Below are 16,186 nucleotides of genomic sequence, written 5' to 3'. Positions count from 1 at the left end.
TCCTTTTAGATAATATACTGCCAAACTGCCCTTCAGGTAGGATATACTGATTTATACAGCCACAAGGAAAGTTTTTCTGTACCCTCATCACCATGGAGTACAATTTATTTTTAAATAATATTTTCCAAGCTTATCAGTGGACTTCCCTTAATTATAAGGAAATAATCTGCCAGCAGTAACCTGGCACAGACTTGAATAGCACTGATTAAGAGTAATGTTACACTTTCAATCTCACAAAGAAAGAATAACAAATTATAGAAGTGAAAAATACTTAATAATATTATAAATTATTATAGTTTTTTCCTATATATCATGAACCCACTTGTTTTCACCTTTGCCAAATAATGAATGAGTAAATAAATACTGACGCTATTTGCAGGTCAGTTTCTTTTTTAGTCAATGGTTCAGATAGAAGAAAAATTTAGTAATCATGTAAATAATGGGTCTCAGCCAGGAATACAATAGAGGTGTAAAAAAAAAAAAAAAAAAACAAAACCTCAATTGCATAAGGATATGAAGGAGGAGATAGGGCTTAACAGACCTTTCCTTAACCTCTAAACTGCTGCCTGAATAATATCTGATAGAAACCAATACCTACCAAAACAAACAAACAAACAAACAAACAAACAAACTCGATGCAAAATCAGGCTGCTTTAAGACTAACATAGTGTCTGGACAGAAGATTGGAACACATTTGCCACATTGGGCTGTCCTTCAAGTGTCACACATTTAAGAGGACCAATGATATGCTGAACTTGTTCCAAACAAAAATTCAGAGTTTTAGTCCACAGACTGGGGTGAGCTCCTTTATAAGGGCAGTACTTCTAAAATGACTGTGTGTACATTTATACATTCAAACAGAATTACTCATTTTTCCTGTATTTCCCATAACTTTATACATTATTTTTTTAGCAAAGCCACATTTTTCATAAAACTTATTGAAAAGGCTCCTGGTTTGCAGACAGTAGTGTTAATAAATGTTTTTTTTCATTGATTCGTTACTTTTTCTGCTACTGGGACAAACCAGAACAATGTGGCTTCCAGAAAAGAATCCATATGAAAGACCATATGAAAAATTGTATCTTAATCTGGTTCAGTAATTTTTATGATGTTAGTTTCAAACGGAACTACTCATTAGCAATTATTCACCAATGTGAAAAAGAAAAGAAAAGAAAAGAAAAGAAAAGAAAAGAAAAGAAAAGAAAACAAAACAAAACAAAACAAAACAAAACATTTTGAGGCAACTGGCTAGCTACCTCAGTCAGTGGACCGTGTGCCTCTTGATCTTGGGGTTTCGAGTTTGAGCCCCATGTTGGGGGTAGAGATTACTTAAAAGTAAAATTTAAAAAAAAGAAAAGGAAAGGAAAAAATTTCAACTAATTCAGGAGCTTCAATGTAGAAAAAAGAAATCCTCATGAAAAACAAGTAGAAGAGCCTTCATAGTTAGATTATTCACTTTCAAGATATATACAATGAAACTTCAAGGTAAAACTTTATTATGTGATTCCCTTAACGAATGTGAAACTGGGCAGAACAGTCCAGGCCTTTGTACCTGAGTGCAAGTGCTGCAAGATATCTGAATAAAATTTAACAGTAATGACTTTTTTCCTCTACTGGTCCCTGAAAAAACAAAGTGACAAACCACCCCGCTTGTTTGTGATCAGGCAATTTTCAGCACGTATATGACAGTCCTAGTAAATAAAGTCAGCCTGTTAGTGTTAATATTAGTTTAAATCTATTTCTCTTTCTCTTAAAAAAAAAAAAAGAATCCAGTGAAAAATAGTATGGGGATACCATCTAAGTTGCCAAAATGGAAAGCTGAAACTAAAACACTGTTTCTTCAACCAAGGCAAATATTTGCTCTGCTAAAAGAAAACAAGACTGCAAGCAGAAATTTCCCTCCTGTCTTTTGAGATTTTTAAAATTAAATTAGCAAATATTTATTGTTTAGCAACAAATGGAATAGCCCCAGGGTCTTCATTAAGCAATTTACAGGGAAGCAAGGCATTTTATTTACACCTATAAACTTTCGAATGACTATATGTGTACATTTCTAATAGACCATAAAGGCTGCTTATTTTACAATGTGAACAATATGGAGAACCAGTTTATTAGACCAAATTTTAATAAACTTGTTTACTGCTCACTCAAGTAGCAGAAATTGACTTCAAATAAATTGTAGATAATATTACCATCCATAATTGCATTCTAGGAAATATTCTACTAGGTTTTATCAGTGGAATCTAACCACTGACCTACTATAACTCTTATTATAGTAGAACCAGTATTTCAGAAATTTCCAGCAAGACTGTGAAAGACATTTAAGATTTTATTTATTTAAAAAAACTTTTTTAATGTTTATTTATTTTTGAGAAACAGAGAGAGACAGAGCACAAGCAGAGGAGGGGCAGAGAGAGAGGAGACACAGAATCCGAAGCAGGCTCCAGGCTCTGAGCTGTCAACACAGAGCTCCATGTGGGGCTTAAATCCACGAACTATGAGATCATGACCTAAGCCAAAGTCGGGTGCTTAACTGAGCCACCCAGGCACCCCTAAAGATTTTATTTTTTAAGTAATCTCTACACCCAACGTGGGGCTCAAACTCAGAACTCTGCGATTGAGTCGCACACTCCACCAACTGAGCCAGCCAGGGACCCTAATAGTGAAAGACATTTTAATTGGCTATCTCGATTCCTGAAAAACGCTCTAAAACAATAATGGCCAGCATTTTACTGAACACACTAAGTGCTTCACATGCAGTATCTTCTCTAATCCTGACAACAACTGCATCATCTGGGTATTACCATCTACTCCATTTACAGTTGAGAAAACTGAGGTAGAGAAAAGTTACCTGACTTACCAGGGCTTACCCAGCTAGTAACTGTTGGAGCTGAGACTCAAACCAAGGTGGTCTGACCCCAGAGACTGCATTGCTAGTTGCCCTATCACTGGTGCTCGTATACAGTTCGGGCTTCGTGAACTCAAAATATGCATGCAATTTCACCAAAAATGGCTCATATACCACAACCGTCAATAAATAGTAGGTTTTAACTTCTTAAACATTTCTCCAGTCTCTGACAAACTACTTTTGTGTTTATCTAGAGGGTTTCTTTTAAGTGGAAATACAGGCTTAAGAAAGGCAAAATGATAAGTGAACCTTACCTTCAAGGACATCCTTTTACTCCCTTCCCCCGGCTGAGGATCTTATCACTTTTCCTTGATTAGCATTTCCTTCCATTTTGCTTTGCATTATTCATAACACAGCCCATATTTTCCCACCCCCAACACCTGGAGGGTCTAAACTAATCTCACTTCCGTGGGGGAGGTTTCCTACTAGTTCTTTAAAAGAAACAAACAGGTGTTATTTTTTTTCCAAGGCTGATTCCTAATGACCTGATGAGTTGCTTATTTTAATTGCACCCAAATCACCAACCTACGTGCCTTTAATATAAAAGGGTCATTATGGCCACTCAAGCCAAGCAATTAGAACTGTTCAAGAGTGTCTGGGATTCCCAGACCCCGTGAAATACACACATTTTAGCTACTTCTGACAATTGTGCATATTAATATGAGGCAAAGGACAATGAACTTCTCTGAGGTTAAAACAATCACAATGGTGTGAATTCAGGCTATGAGTCTGCACATCTTTTAAGCGAAAGTGCCTCCCCCTATTTCCACATTGCTCATTTGGTTCAATTTGCAATTAGAGAAAGAAAGCAACAAAAAGATGCTACTTCATGCAGGTTTAACAGGCAAAAATATGTACAGTTTCTAACTCAGATGATGGCATGTATTGTGAGAAGGAGAGACCTGTTTCGTTTTGTTTATAAAGCTCACCATCACTGTTTACTAAAGCTGCCTTGTTCTCCTCAGATATTTCCTAAAAGTAATGAATGGGCCTAATTCTTATAAAAAAGCATACTCTCTTCAGAATGTCAATGCTTGCCAATCTGTAGAGTCAGATGCATACAGTCCTCACTCATTTGTCCATAATAGAGGCACTTTGATGATTTTTCAAACAGCAATAACTACTACTCAAATTTATAAAGGGTTCTGTCATAGGCCTCCATGATTTCAAAATTCAGTGACACATATTCTCAAAACTGTTAACTATCATATAGGATAACCATAAAAAATCTAACCACATCAAATCAGAACTTTTCTAAAAACTATGTTTAAACAGGGTGGTTACAAAGTCATGCCAGTTACTAGACATCTGCATGCTCCCTTCCCTGTCCTTTTCAAACTAATTCTTTTCTATGTTTTCTTGGATATCTTTTTTTTTTTTTTAAGTGGGCTCCAACACGGGGCTTAAACTCACGACCCTGCGATCAAGACCCGAGCTGAGATCAAAAGTCAGTTGCTTAATTGACTGAGCCACCCAGGCACTCCTAGACATCTTTCCCATCGATGTTTGGAAGCCAATATACTCGGCAACAGTGACCTGACTTACAAAGTCCCTATGCTTTTCTTGAATTCCAAAAAGCAGGTTATAACATTATACAGGAGGTAGATCTGTATACAAACAGCCTTAATGCCGGGCAAAAGGTGAAACATCTTAATAGAAATTTATTTGGAAACAAAACATTCAGTTATTTAAAATCCAATTTAGCCAGGTTATTAAGAAACAAAGCATCGAATCTATAAATGTAAAAATTACCACTTCGTGTTCAAGACATACGTCCTACCCTGTCAACTTGTGGGTGTGGGTATGTTGAAGGTAGGGACCTGGAAAGGAGTAGCTGTTAATAAAACAAATTGTATGTGACTATAGGTATGTCTAAAAAGATGGGACGGAGGTCAGATCACGTCCATTGTTTTAGATGGAGAAGAGACACAGAATGGTGCTTGGTCTGTTTATACACCTTAAAACAGTACAAAATGTGTGGCTAACATCCGAGTCTCCAGATATTTTTGCACCATCTCTTCTATACTGCAGAGACGAATTATTATTGTGAAAACAGAAAACAAATATTTTAGTGCCAAACTGTACTCTGGTGCTAATTCCAAATATTTATAAGTGAGCAAAGTTATGAAATGACTTCAGTCATAAATTAGCTCCTTTATAAACTTGAAAATTATGAGTTTAGAAACATGTGAACAACCAGAAAATATCAGTGGCATTAGCATTAGCTGTATGACTTATTGGTAGTAAGACACTAGGTCTTCCTCTCTCAGAAGGAAGACTGGAAGGATAGAGATCATATTATTTACACACTATTTCTTCCATGAGTTTTTCCTGTATTCTTTCAGAAAATCTTAAAATTTTCTATAATGACTGTGTCTCTCTCTTTCTGCCCCTCCTCCACTCACAGTCTCTCTCTCAAAAATAAATAAACATTAAAAAAAATACAAGCTCAACCTGTCATCTTGCCCTTTTTATGCTCTTATTTCACTGAACTAACCACCCACAGTCAACCTCTCAAGAAAAATCGTACTCCAAGAGTACAGAATAGTAGTCTTGCTATTTAGGGAAATCTTCAGTGCCAATTCTGAAATGTGGAATATAAGTTTTGGGGGAAAAATCCAGTGTTTTCATACAGTTGAATAAACTTCACAGATAAATGCATTTATCCTCCTGTAATAATGAGGCATACAGATTGTGCCGAACTTTGAAAACTGAAGTCATGCAAATACATTCCTCAGGCATGAATGCTCTCCCTCACAAAAATTTCTAAGGCAGGCCTTCCGCTATCATTGTATTTCATCAGCTTTTGTGATTCTAGAGCATGGCCCTGAAATGAGGAGTGAGGCATTATGCCACATAAATTATAATATAGAACTATATAAATTACACTTTTACAGCAACCTTAGAAAATTAATTTTGGATGCTCCCACAAAATCTGCTTGGTTTGTGGCTCTGGTGTTCAGCATGTATTAGTAAAGGCTTAGTTATGTGCCTTCCAGAGCTCTGCTCTGAAGTACCCTGCAATAGCACACTAATCCTGTCACAGAAGGTCTGCAGTAAGAGTCTGATGACTTAATGTAAATAGTCCGAGATAGTCAATAAAAGTTCATCAAAACACATATTATAAATTTCTATTTCCAGGACCCCACTCATCACCCAGAGTTTTCTGAGGGAGCTGTGGTGAGGGCTGGGTGCCTACAAAACTCTCTGGAACTCTCAACTCTGCATGAGTCACAGACAGGTCAGAAACAACCCTTCCCACCACCCCCACCCCCCCCTTCAGTCCAGAAAAAACACATCACCAACACGACTGTTTCCTTTTTAGAAAGAACACAGCCTCTCTTTGCCATTGCTGTATGTAAATGAATAGTCAGTGTGGACTTATGTGATAACTCAAAATATTTACTCACATACAGATTAGACTTAGCCAAGGCATAAAATTAGCATTAGCAATTCACATATATGTAAGCGAAAAGCACTTTGTTTGGAAAGCAGGGCTGATCTTCCCAGTGACCGATTTGGTAAGGGTATAAATCTGGGCTACAATGAGGCAGATGGCTGTTAACAATGTACAGATTAGCCTTGCCCTGCCTCGCACTCAGATGTCGAAGTAACCCAAAATCTTTTCAAATCCCTCCTTTCATTTTTGAAGCATAACAAATGAATGGAAACACTATTAATAGAAATCTTTGTTCAGGTAAAGGCTCTGAGAACCACTGGGGGAAATTTATTGCCTAGACAACAAACCGCTTGTCCCTACCTGCTGTGATCTCAGAATGGCCGCATCAATCTCCTCCACCTTTTGAGTGATGGTGTCGCTCACTAATCGGTAGCGGTCATTGTCCTCGGCCACCATTTTTTCCAGTCCTTCCCTCGCCCTCCAGGGTACCAACTCCAGTAAAGCACTGCTCACTTCGTTAAGGGAGTCCAATAAGGCTTTGCTGTCCTTAGCTTCCTTTTTCAGTTCCTGAAAACAGAATTCAGGAAAGATACAAATCTGTGGGTAATGCTTAAGAGTTAGAACAGGCTTTTCCTTTAACTGTCCTCAGGGCTAACATCCTTTGCAGGTCAATTATGCCAGGCATTGGTCCCTGAGTTTCAGTTAAGTTCTAGAAACCTTTGCTATTTAGAGCTATTTTGTAAAAAGGAAAAGTGTTTCCTGAGGAGTTCCAAAGAACAATTCATTTGTCAACACGGCAAAGATTTTATCTTTGAACTTTAATATAAATGTTTAAAATTTGGGAAACAAAACCAAGCAGGTTCACATGTATTATTCTTTGCTTTCTGGTAACCTCTAAGTAATCAGGTACTAGGAAAGTAAAATAAAGAGTAAAGTCCAAGCCAGAACTAAGTGACCCTCAAAATGAGAACGTAGTGGCTTTAAATCATCCCTGTTGAATCATTACAGGCTCAGTGAGCCTGACCTCCCCGGCTCCCTTCCACCCACATGTGATCATACTTCAGGGATGATAAAACAGAGGCTATCTCTGAAAAGAAAACAGCATGACAGAATACCACTTCTGCAATGTAAGTAGAAAAGCTACCTCATGCTACGCATCTATCTTACATAAATATTGTTGTTCTAAGCAAATCATGTGTATCTCTGAAACAATGACTTTTTTTTTCTTTCTGTTTTCATCATTCTGTCTCTTGTGTAATAAACTATACTCCCAACCGTAAGACTCTGGAAACAAATTATAAATGCAGGGCTTTCATCTCTGGGCTCTTCGAAGTGTTACACAATTGATCTCCTGCCAATTTCTATTGGGTCCCCATCAAGGCATCCTTCAGCATATTAGTAACGACACGAGACTATCACCCTAAACGGTAACAAACGGATCCAAAATGCGTAAATAAAAGCCTACTTTTTGTCTCGCTTGGGCTTGGCTTGCTGCTTCTCCCGTCAGAACCTGAGTTTCGTATGAAAGTAATTCCACCTCCACTTTGTCCAGCCAGGTGCAGAGCTCTTCACGTGTGGAGTGCAGGCGCCTGGCAAGCTGCAGTGCCTGCTCCAAGGTCTTGGCTACATCCGTGCTTAATTTAGTAATGTCTTTGTACCTTGCTTTAATGGCTTCCAATTTATCTTGAATGATTAAAACTTCATCACCTAAAATTTCAAAGGCGTGTTATATCTCGAGAAAGCAAAGAAAAGCTAGAGGGAGGGTTTCTTCAGATATTATTGTACACTGATGAGATTTTCTCAGGGAGGGGAGGGAGGAGAGACATTTTTCCAAAGATGATCTGACCCAAGAGAAGCCTTTTTCTAGGTTTTAATCCTTCCCGGGATTTCTGGCAAATCTAAACAGCTCTGAAAATGCCAATATAAAACCGGAAAGGGCTACAGTCCCTGCAGTTATGGGAAAGCACCACCTTCACAACTAACTATATGGCGTTTTCAGACTTCAAGCGCAGGAGCTAAAAACTGCTTGGGTTCCAACACTGACTTTGCCACTTGTTACCATGCATAAGATCCTTAACCTCTTTGTGCCCTTGGTTTACTCATTATTACACAGGGATGAAAGAATCTACCTCATAAAGTTGTGATAGAAATTCAACAAGTTTATAGTTGCAAAGCATTTAGACCAGCCTCTGGCATGTGCATATGTATGTGTGCAAATGTGTGCGCATGTGTGTACGTGGTACATGTGGATGGGATGTGAATGTGTATATATTAAAAATAATAAATTCATCTGCACTATTCCAGTAGGTCCTCGCTCTCCTCTACCTCGTTTTCAGACACCCAGAGAAATTGCATCCTGGGCTTCAGACTCCTGGTTCAAGGTTCTAGATACTATAGTGAACCCCTCGCAACTCACAATGAATGTTACTGGCCCATACTTCAATACAGATGCTAACTGGACACAGGTACAGTGAAACCTTCCTGTGGCCAAAGGAATTACTAAAACGAATTAGTCTGTATCTGTTTTCTTAGTAAGTGTAAGCATGGAGAAATGAAGTGTGTGTATAGCCAGAGAATCTGTCACTGAACGCAAACTATCTTAAAATTTTAAAAACTGGTCTACAACCTGCGTACTCATGCAGAACAACAGCCTCCCGCAAGTGGAAAATGAATGTAACCCTGCTATGTGCTATGAGTAATACACACAACTTCCATTAGGAACTCAAGTGAGATCATGAGAAAAAAAGTGAGCTCATATCCCAAAACCCCCTTGGATCAGTCTTCAAAGAATTCTGCAGAATGAAGTCTTGGAGTGGCCTCAGAATTATAAAGGATTTTGTTTTTCTCTTATCCCTAAAATATCTAGAAAGCAATGCAAAAATGCTAATTGCATGATGATCTGATTTGAAAGATTCTCACCTGTTGTTTGTTTCAGTAGTTCTAAACCATTTAGTAATGCCTGATCTACATTTTGTTTTCTGAGTAGGATGTCCTCTTGCAGAACCTAAGACACAGGTACGGTTTTTATGTTGGGGGGAAAAAATCACAGTTAGCTTTGGTTAATCTTAGAGAACTCTGTGTTTCATAGAGATTTAAGTAGACACCTCCCATTTTCAACTATTAATCCCTGTTCCCTTATTTTCGCCTTCTCTTTAAACCACCATGGCCCATGTTCATCTACCCTAATTCACACGCTCTCTCCTTTTCAGAAAACAGACTTTGTGAAGATACTGGACTACCTGTTAATTATGAGTCTTCATGTACAACAATAAAATAGCAAAGGAAAGGGGGGAATATGGCTATTGGATAAATTCAATCTCTTTTTAAAGTGACTCCATTAGAAGTAATCTGTATATACAGGCAAAGTCTTTTTTTGGGTATAGCAATTCCCCTAAATCATAAGAACATAAAATAATCCAGAAATGAGAAAGACTTAGAAAATAATGACAAGTGAAATGAAAAAACAAAAGAAAAGAAAAGAAAAGAAATAAAAATACCCGAAGTTCAGACTGCTGCTTCCATAACCCCTCAGGGCTGTAATCCTGGACTGAGAGCTTGCTCAGTTTGTCATGCACTTCATTCAGCCAATTCATCAGCTCAACTTCATCTTCCCCAAAAATCTTAGCATTACATAAGGCCTGCTGGAGGAGCTCAGACCTGCTGTGACTTTTCTCTTGAATCTCAATGTACCACACTTGAGAGGAGTCTAGTTTACTTTGCACCATATCTTTATCCTCCCTGGAGCTCAAAACCTTTAAGGATTGGCCAATGCTAACAGCCTGGTGTAAATGTTTATTGTGATTGATGATGTCATCTTCTAAGGCCTAAAATAAAGTTTAAGAAAAGAGAAACAAAAAGGATGGACAAATAAAAATGAAAACATAAATCAAATGGAAGAATGACATTTGAAATGGGCTTAGTTTACAATTATGCATAACACAACAGTACATAACTCAAATTTATGACATAAAACCACAAAGGAAATGGAAAACTGAATCTTACTAACGTGCAATGGTTATCTTACTTTGTGCTGTGCAATTTGTTCCTCAAGTTTAGACGCTTGGGTTCCTATGGGCTCACAGTTCGCCAGCTTCTTTTCTATGGTTGTAAGCCACTCATTCAATGGTTCTAGGGTTTCATGAAATTGCTGTGCTACCACTGAGATACCTTCCAACTGACGATTCCTATAAATGTGCCAAGATAAAGGTCATTTAGGGATGAAGAATGTGTGAAACAGTCAACAAACTTCTTTACTCAAGCTCCTGCATTCTAAACATTTTTTTGTGGAAAACAACTAAGGTTAAAATTAAGTTCTGTCACATTTAAAGCACATGCTAAAATAGCTATCCTATTAAATAAAATTAAAGGTGAAGCATAGGCCAATCCCAAGCAGCTAAATCTTATGAAACTCTTAAGATATCTGGTTACAATAATAGCTATGTAATAATAATAATAGTAATGTCATAATAACAATAGCAGCAATAATGACAATGATGACAATAAAAAAAAAAACTTATTGAACACATATGCTGTGCCAAGCCTCTGTTTTAAGTGTGTTATATATTAATTAACTTCAATCAGAGCACCAGTTACTGTGACTTCCTTAATCAACTGGTCAAAATTGGATTCAAATTTTGAAGACCATCTGTAGCTCCCCCCATAGTGGAATGAATAGTGACTCCTTCTAAAGTAGTGTGTCGGGTCTATTCCCTCCCAACCCCCGCCAAAAAAAAAAAGTACAGTGTCAGGTATATTTCCCAAAAGCAACACTTAATATTTTATGGATTAAAATATCACGAAAAAGGATTTCTTTAGACTTTTACTTATTTGAATACACTTTTATATAGTTTGAAATGCTCTTAAAAAACACATTAGTTCTTCAGTTAAAATGGTACCATGTAACTGAAAACCTACCTTCCGCCACCCTCAGTTTTTACCTAGGGCAAGAGATTGTGCCCGTCTCTATACAGAGTACCTGACTCAGTACCAGATCCTGGGACCAAGAGTGGTTGTCATAACTTTTTATCATGCATAATTCTTAGGGAATTGCATGATTTAAGAAATTTGCTTTCTATGGAGACCAAGAGAATCCTGGAAAATTGGCACATGCTAATGAATATAATTTCTGTGTATATCATAAACTACACATTTATATATCTCTTAAAACTTTCAGATGAAACATTTGATCTTTAAAAAAATGAATATAATTATTTTTGACTTCTAAATTATTACTAAAATTCTTTTTTTCCTTTTTTAAAAATTTTATTTTAGAGACAGAGAACACACACAGGTAAGCATGTAAGAGGGAGAGAGAGAGAGACAGAGAGAGAGAGGGAGAGGGAGGGAGAGAGAGAGAGAGAGAGAGAGAGAGAGATCGATCTCCAGCAGGCTCTATGCTCAGCACAGAGCCCCATGCAGGGCTCAATCCCATGACCCTGGGATCATGACCTGAGCCGAAATCAAGAATTGGACGCTCAACCAACTCAGCTACCCAGATCCTCCACATTCTTTTTTTTCTAAATTCAAATATCCAATCATCTAGAATCAGTGAAAATAAACTATTTTGTGACCATATTTAGTTTACTGTGATTTAAATTGTGAGTGACTTTATTAATCAGCATATAAATCATAATATGACCACTATCCTTCTATTTAATACCACTGTGAGGAAGGTTTAGGAAAAGAAAGCCATTGTGGTAGTAAAGCAGGGATCTAGACATTAATTCATTTCATTAATTCATTTATTTTTAAAAAGTACTTAGAGTATCTCTCATGGCAGTCAGGGTACAATGTCCTGGTAATTCCACAAATGGAATAATCTCCCGAAATGAGACTAAAGGACATGAAGCTTTTAGCCTCCTTAGGAGCATCTCATTCTACGGTCATACAACTATAAACTATAGTTAATTCTACTCCAGTATTCAAGATTAGATAAATCCTCTTCTCTTCACCATTGTAGTTCCAAAGAAGGTAGCAATTTATGGAGATAATCATTCTGTTCAGTGGTTCGTCTAGTTTCAACCCACCCAGTCTATGTGGCTGGGGTTACACTCCAGTGTAGCTACTACTCAACATAGGTCAATGTGATCCCAACATGGAGAATGAAAAAAAAAATGTAATCAAGAAACATGTTGAGTGCAAAAGCCCATTACATGCTTCCATAGCACTCTATATTTTTGCTCTGAAATATCACATTTGTCATTAGTTTTCAATGGCTATAAAACACTGACTGTACCCTGAGGACAGAAATGATCTGTCCAGCTCACCTCTAAAGCCCAAGGCCTAGCTCTATGCCTGATGCACAGTGGGCAGGCAGTAACTGCGTTATTAATAAATAAATGAATTACTCCTGAGGGAATTATTTTTATAAAACCAAGTGTTGAGATGTATCTGGTGACTACAAGACCTTACCAAGGGAGGAGGGAGGAGAGCGGCACCACAGCCCTTGCTACCTGTTCACATACATGATAAACATAGGGAAATGACAGTTTGAAGAAAAGCAGTATCAAAATGCAAAACATCAGTAATTAAAGACTTTGCTACTTCTTCAAAAGACTGGAAGTATGTAAGTTACCGTGTTTCAGCTTTATTAAGCAATGCCTCCCATCTACTGTCCAAGAGACTCAGCTGCTTCAGAATCTTTGCTTTGTCTGCAGGTTCTGCTGTTGCAGCAATTTTTTCTCCTTCACGTTTGATTACCTCCACAGTCGATTTGCGGTCATCCAGCAATCTTTGGAGAAGCTTGACATAGAACATTAAATACCAGAAGCAAAAGGGGAGGCGGGAGGGACAAAGAAATAATTGTGTTATCGGAATGGAAAACACAGTCTAAGTACTTTTGATATGTGACAAAATACATATTCTGTATAGATTCACATAAAAAGAAGTAGGATTTTAAAAATGGCTCATTTTGTTTAGTGATTCATTACTATTGTGTCAGACACTGTGACGGGGGCTTTTCATAGCAGATAAAACTAATATTGATAAGCCCGCTAAGCCATTCACTATTAATTTTTAATATAAAATAACAGGGTAGAAGGTGCTGCTTCAGTATAAGTCCACTGCACAGAAAGCACAAAATTCCCATTACTGTAAAGAAATGGGAATACCTTAAACATTCAACAATCATGTCCTTTTGAGACAAGCTTAAGATATTATAAATCATTACTGTTTTCAAAACCTCTCCCATGTTAAATCATTATAGAGAGGGAAGTTGAGACTCAGACCAACTTCACAAGCCAGTGATGCTAAATCTAGAGACTCTGGCCTCCCTTTACTAGGTGGGACTAGCTCCTACAATCCTTCATTAGGATAGAAACTAAAAAAGAGACTTCAAGTATCATGTCCAAAATGAACGGGGAATGGAACAAGTCAGAAATCCCCCAAAGCTGGCTAAATAAGACTAGTATTTCAGGATTTAGAGGCAGAAAAAAAAATGCAATTTAATTCTAAGAAGCATTTCAAAAAACTCAGAATGGAATGTTTGAAAGAAGTGGCCAGAACCCAGGATTACTTTGCTCTCATCTAATCAAAACAATTATTTCGTGAGCAAGTGCTATGCATAGGCACTGGTCAAGAGCAGTGAGGAAGTCACAGGTACGTAAAACGCTAAATACTTCACTGATTCCTTATTCTGACCTTGATGGATAATTAAGGATTAAAGAAATGTACAGTTACCTAGAGGTAACAAGCTAAGACAGCACCCTCTCCCTTTCACTTTGAGACCGCCAAATCAGGTGGTAAGAGGAACCAACATGTTTAAAAAGAAGAGGAAGAAACGCAAACTCTCTTGACACAGGTTAGAGTCATTAGAAAATCAACGAACCACAGGTGATTGAGGCAGTAGAGAGAACTCATTAAGTGGATTACTTCTGATAAACTTTAATAGCAAAGCCTCTAGCAATTAAGAAAGCAAAATCCACATATAGGTCTTGTTGGTTAAACACAGTTCATTAACTTTGGGAGAATAACAAAGGTTTAAATTAAATAGTGAATGGTAGCAATTATATTGCCATATATAATATTATACATCCTTATTACTTTATTACATTCTTATTCTTTATTACTTTATTACATATTATGAATTACATACTATTTAAAAATCATTTTTTACGTTTATGTTTCTTTAATCCTTATCTCCAAACCTATTTCTAATAGGTTAATTCCCAACATACTAGAGTCCTCAAAGAATTTTTAGAAATAGTACTGAATGTCAAAACTAAATTAAGCCTCTTAATCCATTCCTTTCTTTTTAAGATTCCACACGGGAAAAACCTTACCAATGTGCTGTGTGCTAGGCCCCTCCCATGTGCCATTTCAAGTCATGGCTGACAAATTAGTACTGAAAATGTCACTAAATACGTCCTAACTGACCATCACCATCTGGAGCACAAAATGGTTTTTTTGGTAAGTTATCATCCCTTCAGCAAGTGTGTCTTTCTTTCCAACTTGGTCCTGTATTAGTAGTGTCAAAAGACACAACACATTCTTTAGCATATATGAATCAAATATTTGCTTCTTTCGTACAGGCTGAGCCACAAGAAACGGCCTGTATTTAATCTATAAAAAAAAAAGGAGTGAGAAATACAGGGTGCTAGTTATGGAATGAGTAAGTCACAGGGATAAAAGGCCAGCATGGGGAATATAGTCAATAGAACTGTAAAAGCATTGTATGGTGATACACGGTACCTCCGCTTTTGGGGAACATAGCGTAACATATAAACTTGTTGAATCACACTGTATTCTACACTTGAAACTAATGTTACATTGTGTGTCAACTATACTTTTTTTAAAAAAAGGCAATTTCATACAGATCAATCTGCTATGTAAGGGAATAACGACATTTCTGCCCAAGTTACCTTTTCAGTGAGTGAAATCTTCCTTGACGACTCTACTGGAAACTGCATACATACCCACCCCCAGACTCCACTCCAGCACTTCCTGTCCATCCTTGCTCTGTCACTTCCTACTTATCTCCCACCCCTGCTTTATTTATCACTTGCTAACTTACCACCATGTACTTACTTTGTTTACAGTCTCTCCCTCTTCCTCCCTGTCCACTAAACCTTAAACTCAGTGAGGAACTTGCATCTTTTCTGTTCAGGGGTCACTGCCAGCAGCTGAAACAAAGTCTGAAACCTGGCAGATGTTGAGTATATATTTGTTGAATGACTAAAAAATAATACCTAGAGCATCAACAAACAGTCAGCTAGAATATCCTATCACTACAGAGAGTCACAAGGTAAATCTTTACTCTCATGGTTATGATGGGACATGAAACACAATACAGAAGTATCACGAACTTACTTTTTGCTCTTGTATCTGGGCCTTCACCACTTTGAACTCGGCTGATGGGGGCTTCTGGTTGGCCACAAGCTCCTCAGTGTCTGCCATCCAGCTGAGCAGGGACTCCAGGGCGTCCTGGAAGCGCCCACAGTGCAGCAGTGCCTCCTGCAGCTGGGCTGCCCGCTGAGCTACCTGCAGAGTTTCCGTTGCGACGGCTTATTTACTGGTTTCACAGAAAATGCAGTTTGCCCACCAGCCACCACTGTTCATGCTCATCTGCCCATCTGGTCACAAATTTTCTTTTCCAGGGCATCTGGGTGGCTTGGTTGGTTAAGCCTCTGACTCTTGGTCTCAACTCAGGTAATGATCTCACGGTTTGTGGGTTCGAGCCCCACAGTGGGCTCTGTGCTGAAAGCATGGAGCCTGCTTGGGGTTCGGCCTCCCTCTCTCACTGCCTCTCCCCCTCCGTCTCTCAAAAGAATACATAAACAAACATTAAAAAATGCTTTTTCTTCTCCTTTTCACTTAAAATCTGCCCAAAGCACTGACAGTGGCCAGGACTGTGGTGGAAAGGAGTCAAAATTTAGCAAGTA

The 16,186-nt window shown here is 37.9% G+C and overlaps 1 protein-coding gene across 31 annotated transcripts in view; it reads right to left on the bottom strand.

Annotated features, from left to right (window-relative positions):
- Positions 1-16,186, bottom strand: part of DST (dystonin) — a 490,174-nt gene that overhangs the window by 62,905 nt on the left and 411,083 nt on the right. For 26 of the 31 annotated variants that reach the window (XM_053222643.1, XM_053222633.1, XM_027057529.2 and 23 more), the window contains 7 exons: positions 15,615-15,785; positions 12,883-13,049; positions 10,333-10,492; positions 9,806-10,132; positions 9,228-9,312; positions 7,774-8,015; positions 6,669-6,875 (listed from right to left, as the gene is read on the bottom strand). In XM_053222643.1, the coding sequence (XP_053078618.1) occupies positions 6,669-6,875; positions 7,774-8,015; positions 9,228-9,312; positions 9,806-10,132; positions 10,333-10,492; positions 12,883-13,049; positions 15,615-15,785 (1,359 nt within the window). The remainder of the gene's footprint in view (positions 1-6,668; positions 6,876-7,773; positions 8,016-9,227; positions 9,313-9,805; positions 10,133-10,332; positions 10,493-12,882; positions 13,050-15,614; positions 15,786-16,186) is intronic. The other 5 variants (XM_053222646.1, XM_027057530.2, XM_053222656.1 and 2 more) reach the window with 1 other exon arrangement.

Source organism: Acinonyx jubatus, chromosome B2 (genome assembly GCF_027475565.1).
Source record: "Acinonyx jubatus isolate Ajub_Pintada_27869175 chromosome B2, VMU_Ajub_asm_v1.0, whole genome shotgun sequence".
NCBI classification, from domain to species: Eukaryota; Metazoa; Chordata; class Mammalia; order Carnivora; family Felidae; genus Acinonyx; species Acinonyx jubatus.
The sequence above is the reverse complement of the archived record's forward strand: the minus strand, read 5'-3'. Positions and strand labels throughout refer to the sequence as shown.